General features: G+C 45.9%; 1 protein-coding gene across 2 annotated transcripts in view; it reads right to left on the bottom strand.

The window, feature by feature from the left end:
• OMA1 (OMA1 zinc metallopeptidase) overlaps positions 1-15,707 on the bottom strand; it is an 821,003-nt gene that overhangs the window by 685,115 nt on the left and 120,181 nt on the right. For both annotated transcript variants that reach the window (XM_069642087.1, XM_069642086.1), the window contains exon 3: positions 11,252-11,480. In XM_069642087.1, coding sequence (XP_069498188.1) covers positions 11,252-11,480 — 229 coding nt within the window. The remainder of the gene's footprint in view (positions 1-11,251; positions 11,481-15,707) is intronic.

Below are 15,707 nucleotides of genomic sequence, written 5' to 3'. Positions count from 1 at the left end.
TCTGATCTTAGCAAGGGCACAGCAGCCTGTATGTACATCTACTGGGTGTGCGGCCAGAAGGCGTACATGCATCTCCCACCATCATGGAGAGGGACATGTTCACTAACAATTTCACATTCAGTCATTCTTGTAGTTCCTGAAGCACGTCTCACTATTGCACCCAAGAATGTTGCAGCACAGTCGAACCAAACCCCATCGCACCTCCCGCAAGTAAAAAGAAAGAGCTGACTATAAAGATAGTAGAGGAGATCAAACTACCTGTCCGAAGATTCCTCCAAACTGCTGAAATAATTCCAGACAAATATCTTCTATTCACCAAGACAGAGGTCTTTTTTTGTTTCCCTTATGCTACCAGGGGTCCAGGCCGCAGCCAATGCCAAATAGTGAGGTGGATCCAGTTGGCGAATGGTACAGAACAAGGGCAGACCGCGATCAAGAGCGAAATGTAGGCTATCCGGTTGATGACTCTTCAGAACCGGTTCATCCTCGACCTACTAATGGCCATGGAGGGGTGTGTATGCAAAAACATCAGAATGTCAACTACTCCCCCACCAGATCCAGAAAATGACAACGAACATTGGGTGGACCTAGCAGGTGAAGGCGGGTGTATCTACCTCACGTGCACCTCGGAGAAATACGCCCATGCAGGGGAAAGCTTACGTCATGTGTGCAGGGTATGGGTGCTCAAAGATGACAAGCGTAGGGCTTGGGAGGGAGCTGCGTTAGTTAATGTCGGATTAACAAAAGGGAGGAATGTTGGGATGCACGTCCAGCTCCCATTCCCCCCGCACGCGATTCAGATTGAGGAAAATATATTAAACGCATGCAGAACTGGGCACGTGCAATGGCAGAGGGTGAAACATGCGTAGCAGAGGTAAAGTGTGGGGCATTTGTATAGTAAGTTGTGTTAAATTAGATATGCCAAGGTATAGGGTGTGTTGGTGTTATTAGAATATAGTGGTCATGAGAAATTCCATCCCCACTGCAGTAAAAAAAACAAAGCAACTCCATATTAGTAGCAAGGCCTAGCCTGTAAAAAGCCACGGTAGAAGCACATCATAATAATGAGTCCAGAATCACTTTCCCATTCAATCCTCCAGCAAACGTGCTGAACACGAAAGCCTTCAGGCCTGGTAGATGGAACATAATTGTATTGTGTTACTGGCCTGCGAAACCAGCCAGGAATGTGAATGACCTAGCACGCGTAGGGCTGCGCCGTTTTGAAGGACAAACCCATGACAGCCATGGCAGAGGTCTTGAGCTCCCAAAAGGCCCAGTCCAGATTTAGTGCACTAGCGCCTCCCAGAATGGTGGCCATCCCATTTGAATTGTCAGATGCCCATGAACAGAACCCCTAAATCCTTCACTATTTGGCTGATTAGCATGCTCATAGGAGGCCCAGATGGGGTCTGGGGGAGAGGCAACCGATAAAGAGGGAGCAAGGTGTGAGCGACTCTGGTATTTGTGCTACGATGTGCAAAGGGTCATGCCAACAAATTCAGTTCCGCGACGGGGAAAGATGGAGTGGGCACCTATGCGTCTGGGATTATGAGAAGCTGTTATTTATTCTGGAAGGGCCAATATGACCTCAGAAGTATATCCAGATCATACAGCCAATCATACAAGCATAACCCAAGGTGGTGGGGCAAAACACCACGTGCTGTGGGACCGGAGTAGATTAGATGCAGCCAATCGGTCGAGGTACGTTAAGGGGCTGCTAATATGCACATAGGGGACAACCAATGAGGGTGATTTATGTATTTTAATTAACATTTATATAGAACAGCTCTGGTTACAGTGGAGCAAAAAACTGTTACAGGCAAAGAACAAGCATAGAAAACATATTCTGTTACAGTCTGATAAGTTATGTAAACTTAGTTACAGTCAATAACAGGGGAATTCTGTTAGTAGCAGCGGGGGGAGTCATTTAAATAGTGTAGATTTGAGACCTTTGTGGAAAGTAGTGAGGGAGGTTTTAGCTCGTAGGGCATTGGCAGGGCATTCCAAAGTAAGGGAGCTAGGTAAGGGAAACCTATACCTCCTGCTTTAGCCCTTTTGATGACCGGTATGCGTAGTTGGTTAGTGTGCTGTGATCTTCTGGGGCGTGCAGAGATATCTCTGTTGATGGTTTTGGAAACGTAGGAGGGGCGGAGAGGCTGAGGCATTAGTGGGTTAAGGTGAGAGTCTTAAAAGTAATTATTTCCTTAACCGGCAGCCAGTGGGCATCTCTTCTGGCTTGAGTGATGTGATCTTTCTTGGGGATGTTGAGGGCCGCTCTGAGCGCATTGTTCTGTACAGTCTGGAGCCGGTTTAGGTTTTTTGCTGAAGTGCCTGCTAGGAGAAACTTACAATAATGAAACTTGCCACCTATTGTGGCTCTGGCGATGAAGAGGCAGTTTTGGTTGGAAAGGAATGGTTTGACAGCATTTATTAGTTTGGTGGTGTGAGCAGAGGCGGAGGCAAATGCACTGACCTGTCTGTTCAAGGACAAAGTAGTTTAGATATACACCTAGAGTCTTTACTGATGATGAGACGGGGATGGTGGTGTTTTCAATGATGAAGGTGTTGTATTTTGGGTTAGGTTTGTTCAGTCTTTCTTTGGGGCCTATGAGCATGATCTTAGTTTTGTCTCCGTTGAGGCATAATCCGTTGGCTGCCATCCAGGCTTGGATGGTGGCGTATATTTGGAGAAGGGCCGCCGAGTCGTGGCCGTAAGAACCGGTGAGGAGGAGGAGGACTTGAGTGTCGTCAGCATAGTCCCTCTGGAACAGCCTCCCTGCCACTCTAAAACTTGAGGAGAACCATCTTCGGTTCCGCGAGCACCTCAAAACCTTCCTCTTTGCTTCTGCCTTCTCCTCCCCTCTCCCCTGTTGATTCTACTCTCCCTTGGCACCATGCACCTCGCCACCCTCTGTCCTCCGGGCCCAGGTACCTGCTCATCTTGCCACCCTCACGCACTGCCTCCGGGCCACCCCCTGCACTGGGGTCTGTATCTGTACCCATACAGCCCTCCCCTTTTCTTCCTGCACTTTCAGACCTACATGGCCTGCTGCCATAAACCCAGCACTTGCCACTTGCTGGCTGCACTCCCATTGTTTGTTGCCTTTTTATTTATTATTTTATTATTATTTTAGTTTATTCCTTCTCGCTCCACACTCTCCTTTTGTTCCCCCTTCCATGCACTTCTCCCCCTTCTCCCTCTACCCTGCACTTGCACGTTCTCAATGTCACTGGGCCTAGTACGATCGTCGTTTTTGTTCTCTCCTGTTCTCCTTCCCTTGCCTTGTCGCGCTCTGAAACACTTGTGTATGAGCGCGATAGAAATAAAATATCAATATCAATAGTTGGCGTAGGCTATGCCGAAGGAGTCCAATTTGTCAAAAAGGGGCTTGGTAAACACAGCAGTGGATGGTGGTGGGAGCAGCGTTGGCCGAGTCTGAGAAGACTTTGATCGCTCCTCCTTCTAGGAAGGAGGTTATCCAAGAGGAGGCATGATCAGAAAAGTGGGCTGCGTTGGTAAGGTGGGCGGTGAGAGTTTTATGATCTACGAGGACAAATGCAGCTGATAAGTCCAGTAGCAGTAAGAGGGCTGGTTTCCCTGTGTCCATTATTTTTGTTATTTGTTTTTTTAGGTCCAGGGGGGCAGTTTCTGTGCCATGGTCTTTGCGCAATCCTGATTGTCTTTTGCCTAGGATGGAGTGGGATTCAAGGAAGTGCTGGATCTGATTATGGGCGGCCTTATCTAGGATCTTGAGCAGGAATGGAGCGGTAGTTGTTGGGGGATGATGGATCAAGGGAAGGGTTTTTGAGAATGGGGCGGACCCAGACTTCTTTGAGACTAGACGGGACGATGCCCGAGGACAAAGAGGCATTAATGAATGCTGTGATAAGAGGGCCTTGATAATATTGGGTGGAGAGATGTCACCTTTCCATGTGGATGATTTGATGTGTTGGATAAGCGCACTGAATTCGGTTTCAGAGACGTCTCTGAAGGAAAAGAGGATGAGGAGGCTTCTGCGTGGGGTTGGAGGGCGTGGCAAGGGGAATCGGATTTAGGTAATACAGTTTAGAAGTGCTTCTTGTATACTGGTGCACCAAGCTTCATCTTTGATGATTTCATCGGGGCTGGTGGGTGGGGAGGTGAGATCTTTGAAGATGGAAAACAGTTCCTTGGACTTGGCTTTGGAGATACAGGACTTGATGTCATTGGATTTGGCCAGGAATATAGCCTTTTTGTATACTGTTGATCTTTTGAATTCATCCCTTGTGGAGTCACAGAGGTTAGACTGCCAATTTGTTAGGGCAGTCCGTTTGTTAGATCGGAGGACTAGTAAAGCGGCGGTGAACCATGAGTTAGTGTTCATGGATTTTTTTTTCTTTTTTGGCTTCGATAGGAGCTATGGCGTTAATGGCTTTGGTGAGAGTACGAGCGTAAATGTCAGCCAGGATGTTGGGGTCATTGGCGAATGGGGGTTTAAGTTCCTTGATGTCTAGGAAGGGACAGAGATTGTTAGCAGTGAGTTTTCTGGAGCTTCTGACTATAGCAGGGGGTGCATATGAGAGCATTTTGGTGGTGGGTTTAGTGGGGATGGAGAATTGGATGCAGTTGTGATCCATTCATGGGTAAGCTAGGTTGGATGTTATGGTGGAGGAGCAGTTTTGGTCTTTGCAAGAGGTGTGGGATTTAGAAAACTTGATACAAAGTTAACCCACATAAACACTCCCTCAGAAGTTAAAAGCAGTCGAATGGGTCTATGTGCCATCCAACCCACTGAAAGAGAGAAGAAGGAAATGCATATAGAATTCTTAGTCCCTGACATAAACGGATACCTTGGCGGGACAAGGTTGTTCATAAACTAGGAAAACAAAGTACTGGGATGAAGAAGAGCACAGAAACCATGAAGATTACTGACTGTACTAGTACAGCTACGAGGTGGACTCAAGGAGGCATGAATATCAAAATGTCAAACGAAATTAAGGGCTTTGACAATAAGCCAGGGCGTGACTGGCAAAAATGTATAAGACTAGACGATGGGTTACAGAACTTGACAAACCCAGCCGGAAGAGGCAACAGTTTTGGAAACCCTCCAGAGCAGGAGTTTCAAATCCAGTTGGCAGACCGGAGACATAGGAAGAAGGGCGCCGGTGAGCAGCTGATGGAGTCCTTGCTGGGTCTGGCAGGAGCTGTCCCAACACCCAGTCCAGCTGAGAGAGGCAGTGGCATGACCTCAGGGAGGTGGGCAGCGTAGCTCGAACGACACAGACCATAAAAATCAGGGAGCCGCAAAAACTCCAGGGCAAAGCAAAGTTGTGTGAAGCAGAGAGGACGCCAACCCCAGTCCCGGGAAGAACCAGAGACGTGCCAAGAGCCCAGAGAAGGTAACGGGAGACAAGGGCAGACCAGTAGGGAGACAGGGGTAGTAAGAGGCTCTCTTCTTAGCTCCTGCTTAACTCGTGATACGACTGGAGAATAGGGTCGCTGAACCACGTAGCGAAGATTTGTGCATCTGAGGAAGGCTTCCCTGTCTCAGTGGTAGCCCCAATGCCACTGAACTTGCAAGTGAAGATGTGTGCATCCGAGGAAAGCTTCCTTTTTGGAACTCATGAAATAACTCTGCCAGGCCTCTAGTTAACTGCTGGGCAAATGTGTAGAATGCTGCTGTTAGCCCATCCTCTCCCGGGCTTTAATGGGGCTCCAATCTATTTATCACCCGTTGCGCCTCCTCCCATGATATCGGGCCCTCTAGTCACGCTCTCTGGGCCTCAATTAGCCTCTGCCCTGTCCACCCTGCCAAGTATGCCTTCTGTCACCCGGTTCCTCCATGTAAAGGTTAGCAAAGAACTCCTCTATTACTTATCTTACCCTCTTCCGTCCCTAGTGTTAGGGCAGAATTCTCTATAAATGGCTGATTGCCCTTACCTAATGAGTCCCACAGCAGTTTTGCTGGATTTCCAGGGTTGATTTATTTCACCCGGTAAGAGTGTGAGCCTTTTTCCCACCCTTGCATGCGTTTTGCTGTGTGTATTTTCACTGTTTGTGTGATCTTGGGCACTGGAGCCTCACCTACTCCAAGTGCACCACTTTATGTGTGTGTTACACAGCACCTTCAGTGCAGTGACACAGGGTTGTCTTTGAGACTTCCCCCCCCCCCTGACTCAATTTTTCTGGGGCTGACTACTGTCCCCCAGAAACATGTAAAGTTGCCATTAACTTTATATAGTCACTTTAAATTACAGACCCAGTACACCCCATCTTACATGGAGTACTGGAAAGGGTTAACTCCTATCCCTTTTTGTCTGTGCCTCTTGGAGCCTTGTTTCGCTCCCTTAACTTTGAGACTTGGCTGGTGGCAGTGCTATCTACCCTAACTTTCCTACCGCGATTATATTATATAAACGTGGTATTGTTCTAGGCTATTATAGTAGCCTCGAACATAAAGCCGCTTGACCAAATATATTTTATTTTGGTTCATGCTGTGAATAGTCGCCATTTCTTTTTGTTAAAGTATTTTTCGTGTTTTTCTCTGCGCGCCAAACCGGGGATGATTCCTTTGTTCGCTGTCTTTTTGCGGGCTTCTGCACAGAAGCCCTCCTTAAGGCGCCTGATAGTCTAGAGGGGCAGGATGTGAGGTAGGGATCTTCAGACCCCTGCCATGGGTTGCCTAAGTAACCCAAGTCGCACTCTTGCCTGGTTGGCTAAGGGGACTGGCCTTGCCAGGCCAGCCACCCTGCTGTGTGATTGATAAAAAGCAGGTCTCTGGAACGAAAGAACCAACGAGGAACTGGAAGAAGAAGACCCCTACAACGACTGAACCGCCCGGTGAAGCGCTGCTGCAGGTCTGAATCTCCAAATCCGACGACAGAAGATACTCCAGGAATCTTCTTCCCTTGAGCTGGTGGGACCAACCAGTTCGCCCAAAATGCAAGCCAGGGCCCCTCTTCTGGTCGAATTCACTGTACAGAGCTACAGTGGGCCGGATAGCCAGGAAGGTCGGACCCTGCTTGGGTTTTAAGGAGCGCACCTTTTATTTGTTGTTTTGCTCTGCTGCTGGTTTCTTCCGTGGGTGGCGCAGGACCCTCCAGTCTTCCTACTTCTGACCAGCCCGACAGTCGCTTCAGGAACCGTGAACCTGCAGGAACCACAAGGAACGTCCGCCTCAGCTACAGCTCCCTCTCCGTTTTAAGGTACTGTGCAAATCCGGTTGTGCGTTTTGCTCAACCGCGGTGAAAGTGTTTGAAATCTTTCTCCAATCCGAGGGCTTGGCCTGCTCTTCTCTTTTGCCAAATTTTTCTACCAACCAACCTCGACCGGAATCTGTGCCACGAACTTTACCGCAAACTACATTAAACCTATTATCTTGAGCAAAAGACTTTTGAACCATTGACTTTGGCCCTAAGCCTTTTCTATCTGATTTTACCCTTGTAGTCTCTCTTGTTCAGTTGCCCTGCTTACTTACCTGTTGATTTTGCCTAATTTCTAATAACTTTGTCTTTCCCTCCCTTTTAAATTGCTGGAGTGCCATTTTGCTCCCACTTCATTTTGTGAGCTTAACTTGTCTGGAATTTAAGGGAAGTGGTGTATTTTTGATTGTGATTTTTTTAACTTGCTTATAATAGTGAAATGTTATACAACTGTTGAGTAAATAAATATATATTCGTTTACTTAGAAACCTTGAGTCAGTGTTTGCCTGAACCATAGTAATTGCTGTCCCTTGTGTAACCACTTGTACTGCTCACTTACACTTGAGAGAAGTCTGGCTACTCTGCTACTGCTACCACTATAACTGTGTAGTACAGGCGTGTACCAAAGGTGAAATTGTACTGTCACTTGTAGTCTTAATTCTGTGTAGTGTTCCCAAAGGGTATTGCATATAATTCTGCCTAACACCCACTATTCACCTCTCCTTGTCCTCCAGTGTTACTATGAAGGCCCTTTGCTCTTTAGCACGCAGCTGTCTCACTAGAACCGTCCCAACCTTGTTTGCATGCTCATAGAAGGTCTGCCTGCACTTCAGTAGAGTACGCTGTACTGACCAGCCAATGAGATGTTTAAGCTGTCTCCTAGCATGAGTCAGATGCCTAGCGATCCTGTTAGCACCCGTCACCTTGTGGGCTGGCTCCAGTCTCTCTCTTTTTCTAGGCCCAGTTCTGTTGTCAAAGCAAACCAGACCGTGCTGTAAAGTTTAAGTGTGGAGTTTTATTACTTGCCCTGTGGGTAAGGGGGGGAACAGTTTAAAAAAATAATTTAAGATCAGAGGAATCTATGGTCCTGCTCAATTCAAATCTATTAACAGCATTACACAGCTTCCTGAATGAAAGAACTGACCGGACTACAAGTCTAGAAACTTCTCAAGAGGAGACAGAATTAACACCATAAAACCACAGATATTCAATTTACAAAGGCTTTTATCATCAGTCAGGGTCTGAGAGTCTGAGCCATAAATACCACATGAGCCAGGCCAGAGTCAACAAGAACAGATTTCCAGCCCTAACTCAACAGAAAATAAATACCATGTTCCTAGTCTTTATCTATGCAGAACTGCAATTGTATTGAAATATATTTGTGTAAAGGAAAATGCCCTTTAATTGTACTTTGCATTACATTGAATTGTTTATATCACATTAATCTCTGGAGCCAAACCTCTTGGAGCATTAATTTAGAAGTTGAAACATTCAGCTGGAAATCCTCTATTAGATGGACCATAATGTAGTTTGAATATGAAAATTAGACCAATTTGTATTTTGTCACAAAGAAATGGTTCACGCTAGTTAATGATATGTTATAGCGTCCCTGTCGCTTTGAGATATGATATAAGTCATTTATAATGCACCTGTACACAAATGTTGCTAGGCGCGACAAGACACGGGAGGGAAGACAGAGGGAGGACAAAACAAACGATCTTACTAGGCCTGGGAAAATAAGTTGAATTTAAATGTAGAAGTGCGTTATATGGAAAAAAACTATAACTCAGTAATTATTTGTGCTATTATGATGAGGATTGCATTAATTGATCTGCGCCAGGAGGAATACGGGTGGAATCAATTTTATGAGAATATGGTAATATTTAATGCAAGACATTCCAGAGATGACATCACATTAAATGGGAGGGATGCTGGGTTTACAATTTACTCCCACCAGACTGCCTCTCCCATTAATACTCCAATGAGTGCAGAGGGGTAGGTCTACTGTGATGTCCCTTTTTGAACACTGTCCAATCACATACACTGACCAATCAGATTGGGGAAAGTGCACACACCTCAAAAAAGGTGGAGTTACTGTTCTATATAAGATTCACCATACACTCACTCAGGAAGGAGAGACACTGACAGACTCTCGGTCACTCACTCACTGATGGAGAGAAAGAAGAATTGATAACAACAGATAGGAGAAGGAATAGATTTCCCTCCTTTTGGACCCACTGATGGATTATTAGCAGAGGCTGTAAGTGAAGCCGAACAGGAGTTAAAGTCCCAGGCCTTATTCTGTAGAGGAAATAGCATACAGGCTGGGGAGGAAAGATGATCCCATCTTGCTGACTGAGGCACATGTGTTCCTTGAGGGGGATAATTGAACCAGTATTTAAGAGGTTGCCCACCTGTCTGTGATAAAGCCAAAAGAAATTCATAAGCGAGTATGTTCTAAAGGGGAGACACTTCTGAGGGCGATGATACTGTAAAGGGGAATTAGACTGAATCCTGGCCCTGTTCTTTGTTAGTACTGTGGGGTGGGAATACATCAAATGATTTTGCATCCCGAGAAGTTAGGGAACGTTTCAGAAGTGTATGTGCTTCTGGAAAAAACATATATAAAGACTAGGTTGACAGTGTGTCTACAGTGAGATCCCCTAACTCTGCTGTGCAAAGATGTCTAGTGCAGAAGAATTATCGTGGAGTTAAATGGACATCTCACTGTGTGCATACCTAGAAAATAATAGAATTGAATTAATTCCTAGGTATACCATCAAGTAGAATACTGTTGTTAAAGTTAAGTTGTTTCAGACAAAAGGGAGAGGGAGATTATTCGCTACCCATTCTCTCGCTGTTCCCATTGAAAGTGAGAAAGGTACACTTTTACCCGATAATTAAATAGAAACATCACAGAAGGGAATGTAGACCTGTTGAACATACTTTCCTTTCTATAAGGCACCTACATACAGGAAGGTCTAGTAGTTGCTGCAATTGGATTTTGAAAATTCTGTTGGAATTCGGACATGTATATTGATTAAGGGGGTGGCATATATTTTGAATAAAGGGGAATTGGCGAGAATTGGATAGGCAGGGATATTTGAAACTTGTTTTTCACAAATGAAAGAATCCTCCTGGAGTCTCATGCACTCAATCAATGGTGCGTGCATGCTCAGGATGAATTAAATGCATAGATACGTATGGTGAAGTGTGTGTTACTAAAGTCGCTTTTTACACAACTGTAGCACTGAAAACGGGAGTGACTAATGTGTTGATTATTTCATATCATTGGCCTTTTATGAAGAAACTATTTGTTTATCTATAATCTGTTTCAATTATTTGCATTTGGTTAATAAATAGATCTTCTGCGTAACCCTTTGTGTTTCTTGTCCCAAAAGGGGAGGGAAGCTGTATGGAATCAATTCTATTAAATTGAGGGTCCCAGATTCATAAAAAGAACACTATTAAATAAAGGAGAAATGTGCATATCTGGTTTGGGCTGGGTGGATAATTCTACTGAATTAGATATTACCCGGTTAAAATATCCTACAGGGCCAAGGTAAGTAAGTGGAAGGGCTTCGGGTCTGTGTCTCTTGGGCATGGCTTCAACATGCCTAGGCTGCCCATGCAGTGAGTACATTACAGGCGTACCCCTCTTTTCCAGCTATCTCTCCTCTCTGTGCCCCATAGAATAGAGTTGAGTCTAACAAAAAATTGGTTCCAATTGTACACATAGCTCTTCCACCGTTTCCTTTTCATGCCTTCCTGTCCATCTTAATTATCCCTTACCCTCATACCAACTATCTACATGACTTTGCTCCTCCCTACCACTACTAAATGTTCTCTGATATTCCTCATTCGGTATGACAGGCAAAGTGCCTCAATGTTATAAAATATGACAGGAGGCGCTGTACAAATACAAGATAATATAACATAACAAAGAATGAAAGAGACAAAAGAAGCTGGGGGAAAACAGTTGCACTGATTCATTTTTACCACTATTCTCTGCATTAAATACTAGTAAAACATGCTTAAATGCAATAAGGGCCATTCGCATTATACTTACGCCTTCATACTCCAATTTTGTGAGGAAATCATAATGCTCTTTCGTGAACACTGATAATCGGCTTCGCCCAGTGATTGGATTTTCTTCCAAGTGAGTGAAATAAAAGAGAGCAAATACAATTGCAAGTCCGCTTAGACTTGCAAGCAACTTCCACTTGTTTCTTTTAACATTCTCTTTAAAAAGATCTTGTTTGTTTGGTGGAAGGGCTTGCCACCATTTTCTTATACTCCTGCAAGCCAAAGAGACAGTCAAGATATAAACGTTAACATCTTACAAAAGCTAGAGTCCCAATGTATATAGCTGTAAATATTTGACAATCTTTGCACACATTTCTCTTTATGTCAGAATATACCAAAATGAATAAAGTTGTCTTTCAAGTTTAAATTTAATGATGAGGAACCTAAGACAAATTCACATGGTTTGAAGATACATCACATGTAGTAGAACCTTTCAAAATAATTATCTTAATTATGTAAAGCAAATGAAGTCTGAGTAAATTCACAAATCTCACCAGCTTTACTTTCATCGAAAAAAGCATTTACAATCAGGAACTTTTTCTTCCCCAAAATATGCTAATGTGTCACTAAAGGGGGATAGAGTGCCCCCGACATTCCAAAAATATTTTAGGAATGAAACTAGCAGCTACAATTTTGATTGTCTGAGAATTTAACTGCTACAAAAAGTATTTGCCATGTATGTTTTTATTGCAATTTGTATACATGAATTGAAGAATAATGTACAAAACCTAAACTTAACAAATATGTTATGTGCTCTGTGAATTTATGTTTTTGTGTTACACAATTATTTTCCACAACTATATTTAAGATTTTAAATTAACAACAACGTGTAAAGTATGGATACAAAGAAGGTGTCTCCATAAAATAAAAATGACACAATAGATTAGAGAACATCCATCTCCAGTGGTTTCAGGAGAAACATGTCATCTGGTGAGTGGGATGGCATACAATCATTCCCCTCTCGTCTTCTGCCCCACCCAGAACAAGGGATTCAGTGGGAGGGATAGCCCTATTATGTCTATGAAGCGAGATAGACTTTGTTTCCAAAAGATGTGTTCTCTTGTGCAGGACCACCACATACCAAAGTCTCCACAACTCCTCCAACATAAACACAAAGGAGAGTAATTCGGGCGGAAGCCGCTGATGCATTCAGATCTGTAAGCCCCCAGCCTAGATATACATCATCAAGCCCAGCAACAAAATTAGCTCCGATTCAAATCGGTTAAGAATTCAGGGTTATTTAGGACTGGTGAGTATAGGCCAGGTTTCAGGCCCACCTGCCAGATTTTATGGGCTTTATCCCAGTAAATCAAAGAAGTATTTGTCAAGGAAGTTCCCTGGGGGGAGGGCCCTTTCAGAAGTGGATATGTTCCTTTTTTCCACGAAGGAGGACTCTGGTCATATTCTGGCAGAGACCAAGGCGCTCAGAGGAGACCTACAGGCTTCCTTGGTGGACCTCACAAGCAGAGTGGGCACTATGGAGAGAAAGGTAAAAATGCCTGGAGAATAACCAGCTCAACACTGACCTGGTTATGATGCACCTGGATGCTAGGATGATGGAGTTGGAGCTGAAGGAAAAAGTGGTGACGCTGAAGGATGGATGATTTGGAGAATAGAGAGAGAAGGAACAACGTCTGGATACTGGGTTTGAAAGAAACAGCCGGGGAAACCTTGAGTCATGTGGAAGAGAAAGCGCAAGCCATTGTCAACCTGCTTTTTTGTAGCAGAAGGAGGCAGAGTAGTCGAGCTGGAGAGGGCACACAGGGTCAGACGACCATATGGCAGTGGCCTGTGTTCCATCGTGGCCAGGTTTCTAAGATACAAAGACAAGGCGGATGTACTGGTTAGAGCACGAGTGCAATAAGAACTGGAATTTGAAGGATCAAATGTTGTGGTTTATCAGGACTTGTCCAACCTTACGCTTTCCAGGAGGAGAGACTGCAGGCCTCTCACAAAGTGGCTGATGGAGAAAGGGATCAGATACAGATGGGGGTAGCCGTTCTCACTACAATTTGAAGTGGATGCAGTGGACTACTGCATTGCTTCAGCATAGGAGGCAGATCAGGTGCTGTCACCTTACCTCGGATTTGGAGCCGGAGTCGACTCCATTGAAGGGGCATGCTACAGACATGGGCAAGCAGTTGTCGGCCCCGGCCCCCAGAGAAGGAAGAGGGGGCAAACAGGGCGGAAATACATGCACCTGAATGGCCCATCCCCATGCAAGGCCTCATGAACGCCCCAGCAGACACTGGGTGGGCACGACCCTGTGGTTCCGGCCAGTGACCGAGCCGGCTGGGGACCGACCTAGTCTCCTTCCTTTGGTGGCCCTCGGAAGGACAGAGGGAGTCTCTGTGACTTTCACAGCGGATTGCAGATTTTTGTTCATGTTTACTGTTTTGTTGCGGGGGTAGCATGTGTCCGCCCTTGGGAGGCGTTGGGAGTCATACGATGATGGATGTGTGGAGTTGCAAAGAGATGGGATGCAGAGATATGGGGCTGAATGAGGAGGTGAAGGAGTCGGGTCGTGGGAACATTAAATGTGAAGGGATTAAACTCACCCATGAAAAGGTCCCTAGTGGCAAGGGAATTCATAGATGCTGCCCTGGATGTGCTGTTTTTGCAAGAAACGCAGAAGGGGATGGGGGAGGAGCAGAGGCTGCGAGGTGCAGACATAGGGCAGGTCCACTGTGCGTCAGGACCAGCGAAGCGCAGCAGAGATTATTTTGCATAAGAAATGACGGCTTCAGGGTTGGACGGTGACTAAATTGCTGGAAGGACGGCTGCCCCTGGAGCGGGGATGGATAGTATTGCCTGAATTGTACGCCCCTAATGAAGGCCAGGTGGATTTATACAGAGCACACTAGATAACATACAGGCGCTAGCAGCAGATGTTTATATACTTGGGGCGGCCCCTGGGGATGAAGGCCGAATGAGTCACCTAGAACATGCCATGGAGGTGCGAGGGCTGACAGATGTGTGGAGAATGATGCACCCAAGGGAGAAGGGGTATTCTTCCCCCCATCCTCTATGTACACAAGGATCGATTATCTGTTATTGAACGGAGACCAGGGGGTGGGGGGGAGAGGGGTGGGGGGGGAGAGTGCTCGGGTGTGATATTAGACCGGTGGGGTGGACCGATCAGGATATGGTTCGGATGAAGCTGGATATAGAGGGGATACATAGAGCGGATAGTAGTTGGAGGTGCAAAGAACTACTCCGGAATGATCCGATATTTGCGAAACAACTTGCTGGAGGTACTGCAGAGTACTTGGAGATAAACGACACAGGGGAGATGGATATGAAAGTAATTTGGGAGGCGGGGAAGGCCATCTGGCGGGGGCTGTTGATCAGGGAAGGGGCGCGCAAGAAGAAGGAAAGAAGGCTTCAGGTGGACTGGGACTGACCTGATATAATGGAGGCAGAGGCACGGATGCGCGCAGAGGGGGGAGGCAAGGAGGATGTGCTGGAGGGATTACAGAAAAAGAGAGCAGAACAAGGCGCTTAGGCTGGGAGATACTTTATACTTAAATATCTTAAATAGACAGAAATTTCATGAGAAAGGGGACAAGGCAGATGCACTCTTAGCCGCACGTCTTTGGGCACAAAGGGTAGAAAGATGGGTTACGACCCTGGAAGATGTAGGCAGAGTCCCTAGAACTGCACCGGTAGAAATAGCAGAATACTTTGCTAACTATTATGAGGGCCTATACGAGACTGAGTGCCCCCAAAGCAACGGGCAGTACCGAAGCGCACTTAAGGGGGTTGGATATGGTGAGGTTTACGGAAACTGACATAGAGAACCTGGAGAGTCCGATTATCACAGAGGAAGTCCTAGGGGCGATCGCACACCTCCCAAATGGCAAACTCCCAGGTGAAGATGGGTATACCACAGGTTTCTACAAGAGATTCACGGGTGCTCTTCTGAAACACGTGGTGAAGGTCTACAATAAAATATTGAACACAGGGATCACCCTTGCATCCTTTAGCAAGGCACTGATAGCCATGATACCCAAGGAAGGGAGGGATCCAACCCGCTGCCCCTCGTATTGCTCCATTTGCTTAATGTTGATGAGAAGATCTTCACATGTATTCTGGACTCCCGCCTGGAAGGAAAGATGCCGCGTCTGATACACCCAGACCAGGTGTGTTTCATAGCGGGTAGACAGGGCATCAACGCCACACGAAAGACCTTGGATCTCATGGAACATGTCTCCAGGGTGCCGGGTGACTATGCGCTGTTAAGCCTTGATGGCGAAAAGGCATTTGATCGGTAGAGTGGGGGTTTCTGTTTGCGGTCCTACAAAAGGTGGGCTTTGGTGAGAGAATGCAGCGGGTCATCGGGGCGATCTATGTGGAGCCTACAGCGCGAATAGTGGTGAATGGGAAAATGTCCAGAGTTATGAGACTTAGAAGGGGTACCAGACAGGGATGTCCACTGT

Source organism: Ambystoma mexicanum, chromosome 1q (genome assembly GCF_040938575.1).
Source record: "Ambystoma mexicanum isolate Mex_15411 chromosome 1q, UKY_AmexF1_1, whole genome shotgun sequence".
Classification (NCBI taxonomy): Eukaryota; Metazoa; Chordata; class Amphibia; order Caudata; family Ambystomatidae; genus Ambystoma; species Ambystoma mexicanum.
The sequence above is the reverse complement of the archived record's forward strand: the minus strand, read 5'-3'. Positions and strand labels throughout refer to the sequence as shown.